Source organism: Zosterops lateralis (genome assembly GCF_965231275.1).
Source record: "Zosterops lateralis genome assembly, chromosome: 15".
NCBI classification, from domain to species: Eukaryota; Metazoa; Chordata; class Aves; order Passeriformes; family Zosteropidae; genus Zosterops; species Zosterops lateralis.
Genome location: NC_139775.1, coordinates 14,949,384 through 14,968,000, shown reverse-complemented (window position 1 = coordinate 14,968,000; position 18,617 = coordinate 14,949,384). Strand labels below are relative to the sequence as shown.

Sequence of the window (18,617 nt, the reverse complement as noted above, 5' to 3'; positions counted from 1 at the left end):
GGCGGGACCGGGACTGGGACTCGCCGCCGCCGCCGCTCCGGGCCCCGCTCCGGCCCCGCGCCCGCGTCACCCGAGCGGCGCTGCCCTCACGCCGGGGCCGCCCAATCAGGGGCCGCTCCGGCGGCCACGCCTCTCAACGCAGCCAATCAGCGAGCGCCGCCGCGGCCACACCCCGCGGGAACGGCTGCCCCGCGCCACGTGACGGAGGCGGGCCAATCCCCGCGGCCGGCACCGCCCCTGTCCCGGCGGCCCCCGCGCGGCGGCGGCGGGAGGGGCGGCAAGATGGCGGCGGGCCCTGAGGGAGCGGCGGGAGCTCCAGGAGGGGCTGTTTGTGTTCTATTCACTCACCGAATAGCCTGTGGTGGAGCCTTATAGGAGTCAGTGTCGTGAAGCTTCCAGGAAACTGCGCTCGTCCTGCCCCTCGTGTTCCTTAAACGAGCTCAGGTTTCTTCCATAGAATGAAATTCAACTTAGGGAATTCAACTTAGGGAATGTAGGATAAGGGGCAACAGCGTCATCTAATAAATCTAAACAGTGGATAAGGCTGCAAGGCTGTGCTGGAAGACCTTGACTGGAGATGACAAAATCCCACCAGGCCTGGATGGGACACGATGGGATCCACCCCGGGATACTGTCAGAGCTGACTGGTGTAGTCATGAGCCTTTCTCCATTATTTTTCAGGATTTGGGGAGTCTGGACAGGTCTCTGTTGAGGTGATAAATGTCTCAGTTCTCCAGCAGACTTAGGGAAGAAGACTCTGCATCCTACAAACCTGTCAGTCCCACTTCAGTTCCTGGAGGTTATTTAGGGAGTTGCTGAAAAACCTTTGAGTGATAAGAGTCAGCAGTGACAGCCAGTGTGGGTTCACAGGGGGAGGTTCTGCTTCATCTGCTCAGTCCCAGGCAGGGATTCCCCAGAGGCACAGAACAGTTCAGGCTGGAAGGGACCAGGGTGGTTTATCTGCTCAGGCAGGGGCAGCCCAGGGCTGTGTCCAGACACTTCTCAAATATCTCCAGTGACAGACACTCCTCTCCCTCTCTGGGCAGCCCGTTCCAGTGCATAAGAAAGTTTTCATTGTGTTAATTTGGGACTTTCTGGGCTCAGTCCCTGCTTGTTCCTCTGGTGCCATTGCTGGTTCTGGAGCAGAGCCTGGCCCTGCTCTGCCCTCCCTGCACACAGGGACACCCAGGGACACTGAGGGCCCCTCTCCAGGCTGAACAGCCCCAGCTCCCTCAGCCTTTCCTCACCAGGAGATGCTCCAGGCCCTTCAGCATCCACAGCTGAGGAACAAGGACCAGAAATTAAAACACAAGAAATCCCTCAAAAATGAGGAGGAATTTCTTTACATGAGGGTGGCAAAGCACAGGAGCAGGTGCCCAGGGAGGGTGTGGAGTCTCCTGCTCTGGAGACATCCCAAACCCCCCTGGACACATTCCTGTGAGAGCTGCTCCACATAACCCTGCTCTGACAGGGAACTGAATGATCTCCAGAGGTCCTTTCCAACCCCAACTATTCAGGGATTTTGTGTGTCCTGCAGGAGCACAGACCCTGCTGGTTCTGCTGCCACGGGCCTGGCTCCACTGAACATCACCCCAGCCACTGGTTTGGGGGGAAACACAAGAGCCCTGGGCAGAGAGACAAGGTGATCTCTGCTGCCTTCACCTCCTCCAGCCCTGACACACAACTGCTGCAGCCAAAACCTCCCCTCCACGCTGCTGCTTTGGACAAGCACCTGCAGCTCCTGCCTTCAAGGGCCCCAAGAGGAACAACAGACAGCTTCTACTTTTATTATTACACTTTAACACGGTCTTGGACAGAGGAGAAGCAGCAGGAACCAACATGCAAAGCAATGACAAGTCCCCAGGGGCTCGGGGAAGAGCACCCAGAGCTCAGCTCCTGGAGCTGCTCCCAGCAGAGTCTCTGGGGGCCCCTTTCCCTCCAGCTGCTGCTCCATCATGCCCCAGAGTGGGACGAGGTCATGGCAGACACCAAACCTACACACACAGAGAGGAGAGGACTGGCCTGGGATTGTCTCCATGAGGCAGGTCCATTATCTGACTGGAGTTCAGTGGGCTTTGGAACCAGGAGAGCATCTTAAATCTCATCCATGTACACAGGGAGGAGAGGGATCCTTCAGGGAGAGGCAATGACAGGAGGTGAAGTTCAGTTTTCCTGTGTCAGAGCTGGCAGCTCTTGGTACCAACAGTTCTCAGTGCATCTGGTAAACAACAAATGTGGCCTTGCTCCCACTCTCTTCATGCCTTGCTCTTCACCAGCATCTTCTACTGCAGCCAGACTCCAAATTCAGCCAAGTGGACAAGTTCCAGGAACAAATGGGATCTGTCAGGTGCCTGGAGAAGACCCCAAGGCAGGAGGAGACCCCAAGGCAGGAGGAGGTTTGGCTGAGGCAGCTGGACAGCCCCAGTCACTGAAGGGAGCCCCACCACCCTGGGGCCAGCACGGAACAGGACTGGGGGTGACTTTGCTCCCCAAGAGCTGCCCTCATTCCCCAGCACTTACAAAGCTGAGGACACAGAGGGACAGGCTTTTAGGGCACAGGTCACACTCATCCTGCACACAGGAAAGGCCTGGGGATCTCATTCCCTTGGTTTAACCGTGTCTCTGTTCCATGGCAGGATTCCATGTCACTGTCCCTGTCCCTGTGCTCTGGTGGGGCTGCACAAGGAGCTCAGACACAGCCCAGAGGAGCTGTGAGCCCAGGGACAGCCCACAGCTGGTGTCCAGCCCATTACACACTGGTTTACACATGCTATCCCAGCAGGAAAACTCCACTGCAAGCTCTCAGGGGGACAAGGAGGATCTCTGGATCTGCCAGAGCTCAGTGCCAGGACTCCACAGCCTGTGCTGTGCACAAGAGAGAACTAAACACTCTCCTAAATAGTCCTTCCTGAGCTCCAGATCCACAAATCCTTCCCTGCCTCTCTCTCTCCTTCTATTCCTGTGGCTGCCCCAGTGCTGCTGCTTCACATCAGTGACACAGAGGGACAGTCTGGTGTCAGGTTGGGTCAGGGCCATGCACCAGAGAACCAGGGCAGACCTGGAGGAGCTGCCTCCCACTCCCAGAGCCTGAGGAATTGTGCGTTTAACAGCATTTGGGAAATCTTCCTTCCATGGACTGACTCACCACGTCTGAAACTGGGAGAGGGAATTGTCCCATCCTTCATTCCTTGTCTTGAATAAGCTCCAAAATGAGAATTTGCTCCTTTATCCTACAGCAGCCCAATTCTTTAAAACCCTTTGGGGAAAAGCCTTCTAGAAATGCAGGTAAATTGTCAAGCCCATCACCTTGTGACCAGCACCTCTCCCAGCAGCAAAGAAAACACATTCTCCTGCTCCAGGCAGGGATGAGAACACCCAGGAATGGGCCAAGAGCCCAAGATTTACTTGAATCAGTGAATCAGCTTGAGCTTCTTGGGATTCAAGATGCTGCAGCAAACAGAGCAACTATACCAACTACTTATAGAGCAGAGAGAGAAATAAAGAAACAGCTCCCTTTGGCAGGAGCTGAACCACAGAGTTCCACACACAGCCCAGCTCCAGGATCCCACAGGCAGGAGAGGAATCCCACAGAGGCTCTGCAGCCACCCCAGCAGCTGCCATGAAATGGATGGAAACCTCCTGTGTCCCAGCAGGAGGATGAAGTTCCCTTGGGACTGCTCCTCACTCGTAGATCCAGTGTGCAGCCGTGTCCTCCCAGCAGGGCAGCTCCTCGGGGCGGAACCACAGCGAGATCTCCTGCTGGGCACTCTCCACAGAGTCACTGCCGTGGATCACATTCCTGGGGGCAAGGAGAAAGGGAGAGCAGCTCTTAACCCAGCTGGGAAAGGTGGGAGAGGGATGCTGCAGCCTGGAAAATTCCCCCTTGACATGTACACAAAGTATTTCTTCTCTCACCATCTCCATGAGCTGTTGGAACCAGGTGGGGCAGTGTTTTCCCAGGCCCCTCCTTTGGGCTCTTCTGCTCATGGCCCATCAATGCCTTGCCCAGGACTCACAGGGAACTCCCTCCAGGAGCTCTCTCTGTTTAATGGGCCATCAAGGAGCCACTGCACGACTCCTCATCCCATTGGGAGATGCTCCCAATGCCCAGGGGGAGGAGCCAAGCATTCCCACCTGGAGAGAATCTGGGATTTGGGACAGGACAAGCAGCCCTGAGCCACTGGATTCCCAGAGGAGCAGAGCTCCCAGACCTTTCTGTGGGATCACTGCTTCAGGAAGAGCCCCTCACCTGGACTGCTCCCACCCCCCTGCTCAGGGTGTATTCTGACTCTGTCAGTGCTCTTTTGTGTTATTGCATTGATTTTATTTTATTTTACCTTTTTACCTTTCCTCTTATTAAACTGTATTTCTGACTTGGAGCCTCTGACTCATTTTGCTTTCAAAACCACGACACCAATTTCATTAAACCCAGTCCTATCCCACTTTATCCCTTCCCATCACACACTCCTCATCCTTCCAGCAGTGCCAGTTCCCAGCACTCCCTCCCCCTATGCTGAGGAACCATTTGTTTGCTACAGGAGGAGCTGCAAGTGGCTGTAGCTTTGGGATTTTGCATTTTTATGTCAGTGATTCCAGTTGTGCCTCCAGATTTTCCTCCTTCCATCAAAGCAGGTTTGGTATCAGACACCAGGAGATAGATATCTAAGCCAGGATGGTTCAGTGAGAGCTGTGTCTACCACAAGTCAGGCTGGTGCCATCCACGGCCACCACCCATGGATATTCACTTGTTCCTCTCACACTCTGACAGTCCTGATTACCAGAGGAAAACAGGCAAACCCCTCCTGCTTTCAACAGAGGACTCAGGAGGAAGGAAAGACACAATCCAGGCTTTTCCTCCTACTAAAGCCAACCCCAGGAAGCAGAGCTCAGCTCAGGGAGAACTTCTGCTCTGGGAATGCAGACTCGTGGCTCAGGCAGGCCTGGCACAGGAATGCCTGGACAGGATGCCCTGAAACACTGAGGGAAGAAGAAATCAAAGCTCTCACTTGCTGACTTCAACACAGAAGTCTCCTCGGATGGTGCCAGGCCTGGAGTCAGCTGGGTTGGTCTCCCCGATCATGGAGCGAACTGTCTTCACCACATCCAGGCCCTGCCAGACCTTTGGGAGAGCAAAACCAGGATCAGCTTCCACAGGTCACATCTGCCCTCTGAACTCCCCACCAGATCCACCTGGGTGAGAGACAGCAAAGAGTCTCTCCAAATTAATTCTTCCAAAGTTGATTGTGGAAAATAATGCAGATTGTCTGTGGATTTCTCCCTATCTTTGGAAGAGCTCAAAGCCAGGCTGGATAGGGCTTGGAGCAATCTTGGTGCAGTGGAAGGTGCCCATGGAACAAGGCCAAACCATTCTGTGATTTAATTTACAACAGAAAACACCCCTACAGTTCACTACAGCTACAAGAGACCCTCCGAGGGGAGATATCACTGTGCCAACAGGCACTGCTGCTCACACCCTGCCCTCTATCCCTGTTCCTCAGAGCAGGGGGTGCTGGCAGGACTCACCATGGCCACCACAGGCCCGGAGCTCATGTACTTCACCAGGCGGCCGTAGAAGGGACGGTCCCGGAGGGAGATGTAGTGTTCCTTCAGCAGCTCCTCCGAGGCCTGCACAGAGCACACAGGGGGATCTGGGCAAGGGCTGCACCTCAGGGATGTGGGAAATAAAGAGAATTAAGCTCTTTGCACAGAGCACAGAGCTCAGTCAGCTCCCACACAGAGAGATCTGGGCAAGGGCTGCACCTCAGGGATGCGGGGAATAAAGAGAATTAAGCTCTTGCATAGATGTTCAGTTCCAGGAGCCTGTCACAGGTACAGGAGTTTCCAGCTGCCAGCTTGCAGTGACAGCCCTGGAATACAGACACAGCCAAAAGCTGTGCTCCCCACGGCTGGAATCACTCCTCCTAATGCCGACTCTCCTCTGAGCTGCCAGGATTTGGTGCTGCAATGACACCAGCAGGCTGTACAGCCACAAACCCCAGCAGTTACCGGGCACAGCTGGGGGAATTGAGGGGCTGCAGGGGCTCCTCAGCACCAGGGACCCCCAGCCTGGGCAGACCCAGCCACTCACCTGCAGCAGCTTCATCCCCACCAGCTGCAGCCCCTTCCTCTCGAAGCGGCGGATGATCTCCCCGACCAGGCGCCGCTGGACGCCGTCCGGTTTGATGGCCACGAAGGTCCGTTCATTGACCCCGCCGAAGGCTGCAGGGACAGGACACAGCTCTGAGAGGGGGAAGGAGAGTCTCCGGGCCTTCAGCAAAGCGGGGACAGGAGGGTCAGCCTGTGGGGACACTGGGGGGGACACAGGTCCCCGCAGAGGAGGGCAGGGCCGTGGGGCGCTGAGGGGACAGGGACAGGGGGCCTGGCCCGGGCCTGCACCGCGGGGTCTCTCCCGGGGAATGGGGGTCCCTGGCCGTAGGGCACAAGGGGAATGGGGGTCCCTGGTGCTCAGGGCTGAGGGTCCCGTCCCGTCCCGTACCGCTGTGGAAGAGGCCGGCGAAGAGCCCCAGCACCAGGCAGATCATGGCGGCGCCGCTCTTAAAGGGGCCGCGCTCCCCCCGCGCTGTCACCGCCCCCGGAACCAACGCGCCGGGGCGAGCGGGGCGGCGGGGCCGAGACACGGGGACACCGGGCACGGCCCGTTCCCATGGCAACCGCCGCGGCCTGGGCCTACACGGGGTTCTGATAGAACCGGGGGGAAACCGGCCCCACCTGTGCCAGGTGTGCCCATGGAACTGGGGGAAAACCAGCCCCACCTGTGCCAGGTGTGCCCCGTGGAACCGGGGGGACCCACCTCTGCCAGGTGTGCCCCATGGAACCGGGGGGACCCACCTCTGCCAGGTGTGCCCCGTGGAACCGGGGGGACCCACCTCTGCCAGGTGTGCCCCATGGAACTGGGGGGACCCACCTCTGCCAGGTGTGCCCCGTGGAACCGGGGGGACCCACCTCTGCCAGGTGTGCCCCATGGAACTGGGGGATACCGGCCCTACCTGCCCCATCCCGATGGAGCAGTACAGAGCACATTTAATTTAATTTTGGCGTGTAAAATCGCCGTCGTTCAGGCGCTCTCAGCCTCAGGAAGGGATAGGCAGAATTGCACTCCATTTGCTGCTCTCAGGAACTCACCTTTCTGTTCAGCTCCCTCCAAAATCAGCCTCTGGAAACACCAGCACATGAAATACCTTCTCCAGGTGTCCTGTGGAGGGCTGGGTTTGCTCCCAAAGCTGTTGAGGTGTCTCATGGAGTGCTGGCTCTGCTCCCATCCTGTTTCTGGTGTTCCCTCCCCTCTGTTCAGATCTTGCCTGGGACGAGCAGGGCTCTGTCTCCAAAAAGCTGCTTTATCCAACGTAGTTTTGAGTGAATTATTCCAAATAAACATGGGAATAAATCATATATATATATATATACACACATATAATATTATTATATATACAATATTATATATATTATATAAATATATAATTATATATAAATATATAATATTTATTATATATTTTATATACATAAATATATATATTTATATAATATATAATTTTATATTATTATATATAGATATATTAATATATCTCTAAAATATATTATGTGATATGATATGATATAATATAATATAATATAATATAATATAATATAATATAAATAAATGGTTGTATCCTAGAGATCCAGAGCGTGGCTTTGCCTGAGGAAAGCTGAGCAGGGTCATATTGCTGTGATTATTATCCTGGCCGTGGAAAAGCCTGTGTAGGAAGGATAAACACTCGGTTATGGCTTTTCCCCGCAGTTCCCGGAGCTCTGGCACCGGCAGAGGGAGCACCGGCAGCACGGAGGAGTCACAGAGTCCCTCCTGCCCTGGGCAGACCCGCTGAAAATCCCCAAAAACAACGGGATTTTAAAGTGCACAAACAGCGTGTTGTCAGCCTTCTGTTCTTAGAGACAGCCGGGCTGTTTTGTTGAAATATCTCAAAAAAATCCCATTCTGTGAAAGGAAAGAGCCCTGACACGGTTTGGAAAAGTGACATCTGTGTGTGCCCAGCCTGGTGTGCAGCACTGGGAGTGGGGCAGGGGGTGAAATTCAGCTTCCTAACTCCAGCCTGATGGCTGATCCCAACCTTCCTGCTTCAAAAATTATGATGTTCCTGTCAATTTAATCAGATTTATCCTAGAACACTTTTCAAGGTGCTTGCAGAGGTGTAAGTGATGAAGTCAACAGCTCCAGTCCAGGTTTCCACACAGGCACAATCCCTCACTTCACACTTGTTTTATTTTTGTTGTTTATTGATGCTGATGAAACACCTCATTTTGTCCTGCCATTTCTGTCATTGTCCACAGATCTCCTCAAAGATCCCAGTGCAGGCACTTGGGTGAAGGTTTTCATTTCCTTGGACTGTAAATTGTTCTTTGGAGCCTCAGGCAGTTTCCTGCAGCAGAACTTGGAGGAGAAACATGTCAAACACTCTTGGGTGAGTCCTTCTCATCCCTGGCAATGATGTGCTGTGGGGATAAAGCCTTGACTTCCCTCTCTAAGAGCTCCAAAAATGTGGATTATTGGTGGCCAGGTAGCTTGGGAAATGGTTCCCAGGCAGGTTATTCCTGAGCCAGTGTCTTTTAGACAAGTGTGTATCCAGAGTGAGCACAGGGAGCTGCAGGGAGCAAAAATGAGACCACAAATCCTTCCTAGAGAGCTTTCACTTGGGTGCCCAGCATTCCCAGCCCAGATGTGTGCATGGCATGGTGCCACAGGCAACAGCTGCACATCTGGAAGGGGCTGAACAAATTTGCTGCCTCGTTTGGAAAGCCTAATGATCACTTTTTGAACCTGAAAGGCCCAGGTACCTTCTGGCACAAAATATCTTTTTATTTCAGAGGGAGGGTTCAGTGTGGAGGGATCCCAGTGTGGCAGGGGGGGCTGTTCCCCTGCTCGCCCCCACTGCAGGAATTTCAGGCGGAGGCAGAACTCTATTTTTGCTCCTGCTGGATGGAACATTGCAGATCCCGTGGTTATGTAAGAGACTCCAGAGCATGTAGGTGCAGATAACGTGGCCATCCAACACTCTGCCGTGCAGACAAAGGCTTTTTGTCTCTTTTTATCACACTTAGCAACTTCTGCAGGTGGCACTGCCTTCTTTCTCAGGCTCTTCCTGCACCTTTTTGCTTATTTGGGGGGGATTTTCACCTTCCAGTTCAGCCATGGTCTTTCACCAATGTAACACTGGCACAGCCTGGAGTGTTGGTGCCTCTGCACAGGTCAGACCTGTCTGATTTCATACTGGGCCACTGATCCTGCTGGAAATATTTCACCTTTTAGGATGAGGAGGGGTTAGTAGAGGCAGATGATTTCCTGAAGCCCCTTTTGCTGGGCACAGGGGATACAGAGTCAGAGCCAGAGCTACACAAAGTGCTCCACAGCACGGTCAGCTTCCAGAGGAACATGGAACAGACAAGAGGATCCATTCCAAACTGCCATTGCTCCACCCTGGAACGAAGCTCTGATGCAGAGGAGGGTGGTCTGAAAACTGGGCTTTTCCATTCTCCTGGAGTCCATAGAAATCACCTCCTCAGCTCCTTCTCACTTAGCCCTGTGAGGATAATTTTTTTTAATATAAAACCCCAGCTGTGGCCTGTGGAGCTCTGCCAGCAGAGACAGCCAGTGGGTCTCACCATGGTTTGTGGTCTCCTCTCACTCACAGGGGAGCTGCTGCCACACCTTTATCTCCAGAGGTGGCAGATGTGGGACTAAGGCTGACCTTTCCCTCTTTACAGACAGCAGTCCTGTGCCCAGAGCAGGGCAGGCAGAGCCTGAGAATGCAGAGCCCCAGCTCCCAGGAAGCTTCCTTTGGAGGTAAAACTCACAATCCATGAAGTTTTGTGTCGCTTGGGTTGAGCTGATGGCAAAGCCCCACGTGTGTGAGTTCTGTGAAAGTAGGTCAAACACCATCTAAACCCTGCCTTGATATCCTTTGAACTAAATTCCTGCCCTGCCTGAATATACCCCACGGGGGGTTAGGATTCATGGCTTATGGGGAGCTAAGAAAGATGAGCAGCTTTGCTGTGGCTGAGTAAACAGCTCTGGGCAGCCTGGCCCCCTCCCATCCTGGCTCCATCTCGCCCAGGGAAGTGTCCTTTCAGAGACTCATTAAGGTTGGAAAAGACCTCCAAGATCGAGTCCAACCTTCGTCCAAACACCAGCGAGTCCCCTAAGCCATATCAGGACCCTAAACCACATCCCCACTGGTTTTTGGCCACTCCCAGCAGTGCCGTGCTGCTCTCACCAGGGGACTTTGGTGACATCAGAGCTAAAAGGGGTGAAGAGGAGAGACCCTCAGGCTGTCCTGGCTCACCAGAGCTGTGGTCGGGGTGTTTCACCTCTGTCACTTCTCCTCTGGGTGCTGCAGCCTTGGGGTAACACCCTAAATGTGAGGTAGGAATTTGGCCAGTGCCTCTCTGACAAGGGCAACAACAAAACACCTGGACAAGTGAGACATTCCCTCCATTCCCAAGCCCAGAGCTTTGAGAAACCCCAGTGAAAGGTGCAGGAATGTTTGTCTGTGGCTGCCAGCCTGTCCTTGACGCTGTCACTGGAAGGGCCCAGATTATTTGTGTGTCTCAAGATCCTTTTGAGTCTCTGCAGATGAAAATCTGTTCTGGTGCTGAATGCAGTGGTGACTCAGCACTAGGGAAGGAGGGAAGATGACCTTAGGAAAATCTTTTCACCTCTGTGCTCTGGAGATGTCCAGGAAAGAAAAAAAAGATTGAGTGGGAAAAAAAAATATTAGCCTTTAGCAGAAAGAGGCTTTAAAAGCAGCCCAGAACTTAATGCCAGGGAAAGTCTGGGGTCTGGGCACACACCAGGCTCAGACCTTGCTCCCAGCTCTTTCTGCAGCTGCAGGAGTTTCCTTCATGCCCTTCCAGGGTCAGGGGTTGCCAGAGGAGAAGGACAACCCAGGACTCTGGCAAGTGTGAGAGTGACAATTCCTGCAATAGAACAGAGTCAGCCCTGCAGCAGCAGCAGCTGCAGTAGAAATAACTCCTCCCCTGCTCCAGGTGAGCCCTCAAAGCCCTGAGATCAGAAGGCAATACATGCACATGGTGCAAGAAGTTTTACCTGAGCCCGTGGGAGTGTGCAATGGGAGCAGAGGAAAAGGCAGCAGCTGGAATGTGTTGGGAGGAAACTCACAGAGAAAATGCTGAAAAGCCATTTCCCATCCAGACCTCAGCCCTGTTCCACTGTCCACTGCCCTTTGCAGGGCTGACAGCACCAGCACAGCCCTGACTCCTCAACTGTCCACCCGAGGAGAGCTCAAAGGCTGGGGAAAAGCCCCATGAGCTGAGCACAGGCCCTGCAGGGCCTGGCCTGGGTTGGCACCTGAGCCCATTCCCTGGCAGTGCCATGAGGCCACTTGTCCAGATCCCAACCCAGCATTTCCCCTCAGGACCACAGAGCCTGGGAGGGGCTGCTCTGAGTGCCAGGCCCTGGGGTGTCTGACCTGCCAGAGGACAGGCACTATAAACCCTGCAGCCTCCCTTCCTGTGCACAGCCACAGGGATCAGCCTGGTCCACTCAACATCACCCCAGCCACACTTCTGCTTCAGTAGGAAACACAAGAGCCCTGAGCAGAGACAAAGGTGATCTCTGCTGCCTTCACCTCCTCCAGCTCTGACACAGCCAAAACCTCCCCTCCACGCTGCTGCTTTTGTCAAACACCTGCAGCTCCTGCCTTCAAGGGCCCCAAGAGGAACAACAGACAGCTTCTACTTTTATTATTACACTTTAACACGGTCTTGGACAGAGGAGAAGCAGCAGGAACCAACATGCAAAGCAATGACAAGTCCCCAGGGGCTCGAGAAAGACCACCCAGAGCTCAGCTCCTGGAGCTGCTCCCAGCAGAGTCTCTGGGGGCCCCTTTCCCTCCAGCTGCTGCTCCATCGTGCCCCAGAGTGGGACGAGGTCATGGCAGACACCAAACCTACACACACAGAGAGGAGAGGACTGGCCTGGGATTGTCTCCGTGAGGCAGGTCCATTATCTGACTGGAATCCAGTACACTCCAACCAGGAGGCCACTTAATCACCACAGAACATCCTGAACTGGAAGGCAGCCAGGAAGATTATCGAGTCCAACTCCTGTCATCAAGTCCAATTTCTTAAACGTTGTCTGTGCCAACAAGGAGAAGAAAGATCCTTCAGGAAGAGGTGCTGGCTTCCATAGCAAGTCAGAAGACGAAGCTCAGATATTTCACCACAAATTTCTTGTGTCAGAACTGGCATCTCTTGGAGCCAGCAACTCTCCTTAACGCCTGCGATGGATGTCGAGGCCAAAAATTCCCACAGCACTGGAAAAACCTCTGCCAACACATAGAAATTGATGTCTCCAGAAGGAAAGAGCTGCATCAGGCTCGACTGGCCCTTGCAGACAACACAACAAACCCCACCCACGAGGCGTGCAGAGCCCTTATGTCCTCCTGCACCTCTTCCTTTGGCACGCCTCCGCGTCCGAGCCGCACGAGCTGTCCGAGTCGCTCCCCGAGGACGAGGAGGAGGAGGAAGGCTTCAAAGTGCTATAGTTCATGCTCAAGACCCAGCCCAGTTTGTTGTGCAGCACCTGCTTAAGTCCCGGGGGCAGGGGCAGCACCTCCAGCGTGTCCACGTAGTCAGGCAGGAGCTGGCGCAGGCGGAAGCAGCACAGGTACTGCAGGGACGTGCAGCTGGTGCAGGACCGGATCACCTTCATGCTGCTCTTGGCTGCTGTCGAGCACACCATGGGGTAAAACTTCTTGTTCTGCAGCTTTGTGGCTGCCACCCCTGCCAGGGCACAGCAACAGGGAGGGCATGTTAGTGTAGACACGAGGATCTCCCCCATCTCACATACCCCAAACCCGTTAACTGCAAAGCTGTTGGGAAAAGCTTTCTATAAATCCCAATTTATTAAACAACAAATGTGACCTTCCTCCCACTCACTTCACACCTTGGTCTTTTGCTTTCCCAGTGTTTTGTGCTGCAGGCAGACTGGAGTTCCTCCCAGCCCATCCCTGGCTCTCACCTATGCACTTGCGGTTCTTGAAGAATGTGAGTGTCCCGTGCCACGTGTCCAAATGCACCCCAATAATGGATCCTTGGCCAAACCTCGAGGAGAAGTTAGTTTTGTCCCCCTTGTGATGCAGCAGTCCTGAAAACACACCCAAAAAATGGAATTCTGTGAAAAAACTGCACTCCAGGAATTCATCCCCGACTCCCATGGTGCTGGTACAGCCTCACTCAGTGCCAGCAACATCCCTGCACTTCTTTCAGTGCCAAAAACACCCCTGCACTTCTGGCCCCTGCCCTCCCATCCTGGTGAAAAGGGGAAATTTGAGGTTTTACAACTCCAGAGCACAGGGAGCAGCACTGAAACCCCAAGTGGTGATGTGACAATACCTGGTGCCCTGGCATGGTCCCATACCACTTTGCAAAAAGTGGGCCAGGAGAGATTCTCTAAGGGCTCCAAGCTGCTCTGGCGTCCTTAATGAAGGGATTCACAGCTCTGGTGGCATCTCAGGGCAGCCTGTCCCTGTTACCTGTGTAGGAGAGTCCCCAGCTGTCCTCATCCTTGCCCAGCAGGCTGCAGAAGGTGTGTCTGTACTTGTCCAGGTTCACATCTGATGTCCCAATCCCCACCATCTGAGAGGCAAAGAACACAAGCTCAGTGTCTTTTCAAGCAAGAAAACACAGCCAAGATTCCACCTCCAGTTCTTCCCCCTCCTCTTCTTGGCTCAGCTCAAAACACCTTGAGGGGTTGGTGAAGCCAAGTCAGAGGTTTCAGGGTGGAGCTGAAGGCTCCCAGGTCCAATTTCTTTTCCTAAGTGAGCCTGTGCAGGTCTCTCTGGATGCCCCATCCCTCCCCAGCAGAGATGTGAAACAATCCTGGTCCCAATGCAGCCCCTGAGCAACGTCACTTGTCACTGGTCTCTGCTGAATCCCAACTCTTTCCATCTGACCATCCAGACAATTCCAAACCCACCAAGTGGTCCCTCTGTCAAATCCATGTGTCTCCAGGTTAGAGACAAGGATGCCATTGCACGAATTCAGGGAGATGAGATCAGTTCCTCCTTCCTCCTCCACCAACACTGCAACCCCTTCACACAAGGCCACTGAATCCCTTAGTGAAGCCATGATGGATGTTATCAATCACATCCACTTTTTCCATGTGCCACTGCACAGTTTCCAAAAGGATCTGCTCCATGATTGCCTGGCCCAGAGGTGAGACTGCTCAGCCTGTACTTTCCCAGATCTTCCTCATTTCCCTTTCTAAAAATGGGGGGTTATGTTTCCTCTTTTCCAGTCACTTGGAATCTCACCAGACTGCCACAGCTTCTCCAACATGACAGAGAGTGAACCCCAGATGCCAGGGATGCATCTCATCAGCTCCCCACAGACTCATGCACTTCCAGACAGCCTCAAACCTCATCCTATCCAAAAATCTCGGGTGTTTCTGTGTGCCCCACACGTACCATGTCAGTGCCATACACCGGGGAGGTCATTTTGATCTCCCAGAAGTGCTGTCCCTCCGCCAGCTCCTTGTTCCCGCGGATGGCGGCCGTGCCACAGCTGTACTCCATGTGGAAATTCACCTTGCGGTTGTCACACGTCAGCAGCGTGGCCGTCGACTTGTTCAGGTCATCCCACACCCAGTCAAAATCTGTTGAGGAAGAACAGAGAGGACAAGGATGGGCTAAGACCCTCAGGGAATGAGCTCCAAGTCAAAGTACAGGCAGATGTTTGTTTTGAAGGCTTGTTGGTGGGTTTGTTTATATTTCCTTTATTGTTTAAGAGGATAAATCTTAAGATGTGCTCATCAGAGAGCTTCTTGAGGCCTGCAGTGTCCTACCAGGGATGGATCAGTGCTCCAAAGCTCTCAGCATTCACCAGATCAAATTTTGGCTGACAGGCAGAGCCTCCTTCTCCCCACGCTCCTCATGGGATCAAGGGGTGGCTCTGCCATGTCCAGGCTCTCCAAGCTCTGAGCCAGGCACCCTGCCAGCCCCTGCAGGGATCAGGAGGGCCCTAAGCACCAGCTCTGCTCCACTGGGGCCTAAGCCAGACCGGAAAGCAGGTCCCAGAGGTGAGCGCTGACGCCGTAACAGCATCAGCCCTGAGCCTGGGAACACGACAGCAGGCACGGGCTGCTAATCCTCCTACAGGCTCGGGATGTAAATAGAGGAATGCTGGGACAAGAAACAGGACTCTGCAGGGAGTCACCCCCCATCCCAGCCCCAGGGGAAGCCCTTACACTCGTCCTCCTCGCCGCAGCGGCAGTCGCGGACGCGGTGCAGGGCGTGCAGGCTGGAGCAGTAGGGAGCTTCACTCTGGTTCTCACAGTTGCAGTAGGACTCTCCAGTCACAGGGATGGCACTCGGGATGGAGGGAGACAGGGAGGAGAACTCTGGCTCCGAATCCGAGTCACTGTGCTGCTGGGGAGAACAGGGAATGTTCACTGCTGGGCATCCCTGGGCACTCCAGGCTCGTGTCATGACCTGGCCTGTCACACAGGGAGGCTGTGCCCATGGAATTCCCCTCCTTTGGGACAGGGATGGTGCCCGTGAGCTGCAGGGACCTCTCAGCACTCTGTGGTGCAGGGACATTCTTTGTGCCTGCCAGAGACACGGAGCTGTCACAGCAGGGTGACAGCCCAAGTCTGGAACACACACATTTTGAAGGAAATTCTGTGCTAAAAGCTCTGCCTTTTACCAGGCAGGTTCCAGCCATCAGCAGAGCTGAGCACTGCTCTGGAGAGGCTGTGAAGAGGCTGGGAGGCACAAGGAGGACAGCACTGCAGACAGGCCCACGGGGTACCCAGGGCAGAATTAAAGGACTTTTGTTTGCTTTCATAAACACAAACCTGATTTACTGTTCCCCAGTGCCAAGAGGCCAAAGAGATCCTGGACTGGACACTGTGAGAGTCACAGCCCAGTTTCACTCCTGTGTTATGGTGTTGCCTAAGGGTTTCTCTTATCACTGGTTTCAGAATTTAGGTTTACGTGCTGCTCAGGTGTACCTGCTTGTTATTCACCCCCGTGGTCAGGGGTCCCAGAGCCCCAAGCCCAGTCCTACCTGCCCGTCGGAGTCGTAGCCCCAGCCCCGCGCGCGGCCGTCGGGCTCGCGCCTCACCCCGCTGAGGACAAAGTGCCAGGCCCGGCTGCTCCGCGGGCGCCGCGCCATGCCGGCCCCCGACAGGTAGGCTGGGGAGAGAAAGACCAGGTTACAGCTCTGCCACGGCTCACAGACACCCCCTGAGTCACCAGAGCCCCCCAGGGGACCAGCACAAGATCAGCCGAAGTTCCACCCACACCGCGAGACTCTGCAAAGTTCGATGTCTTTCTCCAGCCAGGGTTGACTTCTCCCTGAGCCAAGTGTTTAATTGGCCTCTAGAAATGCTCCTGATATCCAGAACTGGTGGCAGCATCTGCCCCTCTGCAGGAGCTGCAGCCAGCAGCCACCTCTCACCTGGTCTGGGAAGAAAGGGGCTCAGCCTGGAGAAAAGGAGGCTCAGGGGGGGACCTTGTGGCTCTGCACAACTTCAGAGCTGTCAGAATCACAAAGTTATTTGGGCTGCAAGGACCTTCAAGCTCATCTCGTTCCACTAGAGCAGACAGTGGAAGACACAGCCTCCCTGGTGCCCAGAGACCCCCCAGCAGCTGTCCTGGCTCTGTCCCCTGCAGCCCATCTGTCTCCAGGGAGGATTGTCCACCTGCAACTGCCTTCTGATGGAAGACTTTGCTCTCAGTGCTTGGAAAGGGAGACAAACCACTTTCCTGCTCGCTGGAGGGAAACCAGGCTTGTGACAGAGCTGTCCCAGCTTGCCTCAAGGACAGCAAGCAGAAGGAAAGCAGTGGCCTGTCTCCAGCCCAACAGGGATGTTGTTCAGGCACATTTCCTGAGCCTCCTTCCCACACCAGGTCCCAGCTCCCACACAGGACCATTGGATGTGACAGGGAAACCTCAGCTTCCAGTCCCACCTGCCTGAAGTTTATCTTTGCAGGATAACTCCCCACCAAGAGGCACCCTCAGGGCTGTAACCCTTGAACCCTCTCCCTCAGCTCAGCCCCAAACCTGCCATAAAGCACCTGGCACTGCTCCTCCTGTGCCTCAATCCCCAGAGGAACAGCAGCTCCTGGAAAAGCAGCCCAGGCCAAGCCACAGCCAGCTCTGCAGCTGCCCATGGATGTTTTGAAAGGCTCTGAAATCACAGGGCTCACACAGCCATGCTGGGAAAGCACCTCAAACCACAGCAGAAAGCCCTTATCCAGCTTTGCTGAGCACCTACAGCAGCCCAACAGAGCTGCTCTGCTCCCCCAGGCCCTCACTAAGGCTTAGAGTCAGCACAGAGACCCCAGTACACGACCCAGCACTGATGGTAGGGTAGAGGAAGTCATGGAATCCTTATGGCAGGAAAAGATCTCCTGGATCAATGAATCCAACCATTCCCCCAGCACTGCCAAGGGCACCACTGAGCCATGTCCCCAAGTGCCACATCCACACAGCTTTTAAATCCCTCCAAGGATGGGGACTCCAGCACTGCCCTGGGCAGCTGTGCCAGTGCCTGATCACCCTTCCCATGAAAAAATCTTCCCCATATCCAGCCTAAACCTCGCCTGGCTCAACTTTAGGCCTTCTCCCTTGTCCTGTCCCTGTTCCCTGGGAGCAGAGCCCGACCCCCCCTGGCTGTCCCCTCCTGTCAGGGAGTTGTGCAGAGCCACAAGGTCCCCCCTGAGCCTCCTTTTCTCCAGGCTGAGCCCCTTTCCAGCTCCCTCAGCCTCTCCTGGTGCTCCAGCCCCTTCCCCAGGTCTATTCCCTACCCTAGACAAGCTCCAGCTCACCGATATCTTTCTTGACCAGAGCTGCCCCAAGGAACGGAGCGGCCTCAGCAGTTCCCTCAGAGGGGACGGCCGCTGTCCCTGTCCTGCTGTCACAGCGGCAGCGCCACAAAACCCCGCTCACCCCGAGGGGCTCTGGGCCCGCTGAGGCCTCTCCAGGGGCTCGAGGTGATGCTGCGGCGTGACCGGCACAGCGACACGGGGACACCACGGCGGAGGGCCCGGCTCCCGGAGACAGCGGCTCCACCGAGGGCGGGCAGCGGAGCCCCGGCTGTCCCGGTAACTGAGGCCCGCCGGACAGGACCGGACCAGGCCAGGCCAGGCCGGGCCACCGCGCTAGAGTCGCACAACCCCGGCCCGCCCCGAGCCAAAGCCCAACCCCTGGTTCCGACCTCCGGTCCGTCCCCCGAGCCCACAGCCCACCTGCCCTGTCCTACCCGGCCCGCCCCTGCGCTGCCCCGGCTCGGCCCCGCGGCGCTCTGACCTACTTTCCCCTCCCGGGACATAAACAATCCGTTCCCGGCACCGCCCTCAGCTGCTCATTGGCTGAGACCGCGCAGCGCCCCTTCGCCGTTGGCTGAGCGCGCTGTCACTCACAGGTAAAGGGGGACAGAGGGGGCGGGGTTTGAGAGAGCCTGGCACCATTGGCTGTTCTGTGTGCCAATCGCCAAATAGTGGTGCCATTGAGCGGCATCTGTGAAGGGAAAGCACTAAGCCCATTGGCTGATGCGCGGGGGGCACGAGAAGTAGATTAGC

At 55.0% G+C, this 18,617-nt stretch overlaps 2 protein-coding genes across 4 annotated transcripts; both read right to left on the bottom strand.

Moving 5' to 3' along the window:
• Positions 1-3,366: 3,366 nt before the first annotated feature.
• On the bottom strand, positions 3,367-6,597 carry NME3 (NME/NM23 nucleoside diphosphate kinase 3). The gene is made up of 5 exons (XM_083872696.1): positions 6,497-6,597; positions 6,089-6,219; positions 5,524-5,625; positions 5,007-5,119; positions 3,367-3,799 (listed from the first exon to the last, which is right to left on the bottom strand). Exons 1-5 carry the CDS (start codon positions 6,540-6,542, stop codon positions 3,682-3,684), a joined length of 510 nt encoding a protein of 169 aa, XP_083728822.1. The 5' UTR covers positions 6,543-6,597; the 3' UTR covers positions 3,367-3,681.
• Positions 6,598-11,756: 5,159 nt separating this feature from the next.
• Positions 11,757-18,364, bottom strand: SPSB3 (splA/ryanodine receptor domain and SOCS box containing 3). 3 transcript variants are annotated; one of them, XM_083872875.1, is made up of 7 exons: positions 18,346-18,364; positions 16,099-16,226; positions 15,278-15,455; positions 14,499-14,686; positions 13,566-13,668; positions 13,052-13,177; positions 11,757-12,813 (listed from the first exon to the last, which is right to left on the bottom strand). In XM_083872875.1, exons 2-7 carry the CDS (start codon positions 16,204-16,206, stop codon positions 12,464-12,466), a joined length of 1,053 nt encoding a protein of 350 aa, XP_083729001.1. In that variant the 5' UTR covers positions 16,207-16,226; positions 18,346-18,364; the 3' UTR covers positions 11,757-12,463. The 3 variants fall into 3 exon arrangements, with proteins under 3 accessions (XP_083729001.1, XP_083729002.1, XP_083729003.1); XM_083872876.1 differs by lacking the exon at positions 18,346-18,364 and adding an exon at positions 18,299-18,329 and having other exon boundaries at positions 15,278-15,458; XM_083872877.1 differs by lacking the exon at positions 18,346-18,364 and adding an exon at positions 18,285-18,303 and having other exon boundaries at positions 15,278-15,458.
• Positions 18,365-18,617: the final 253 nt, after the last annotated feature.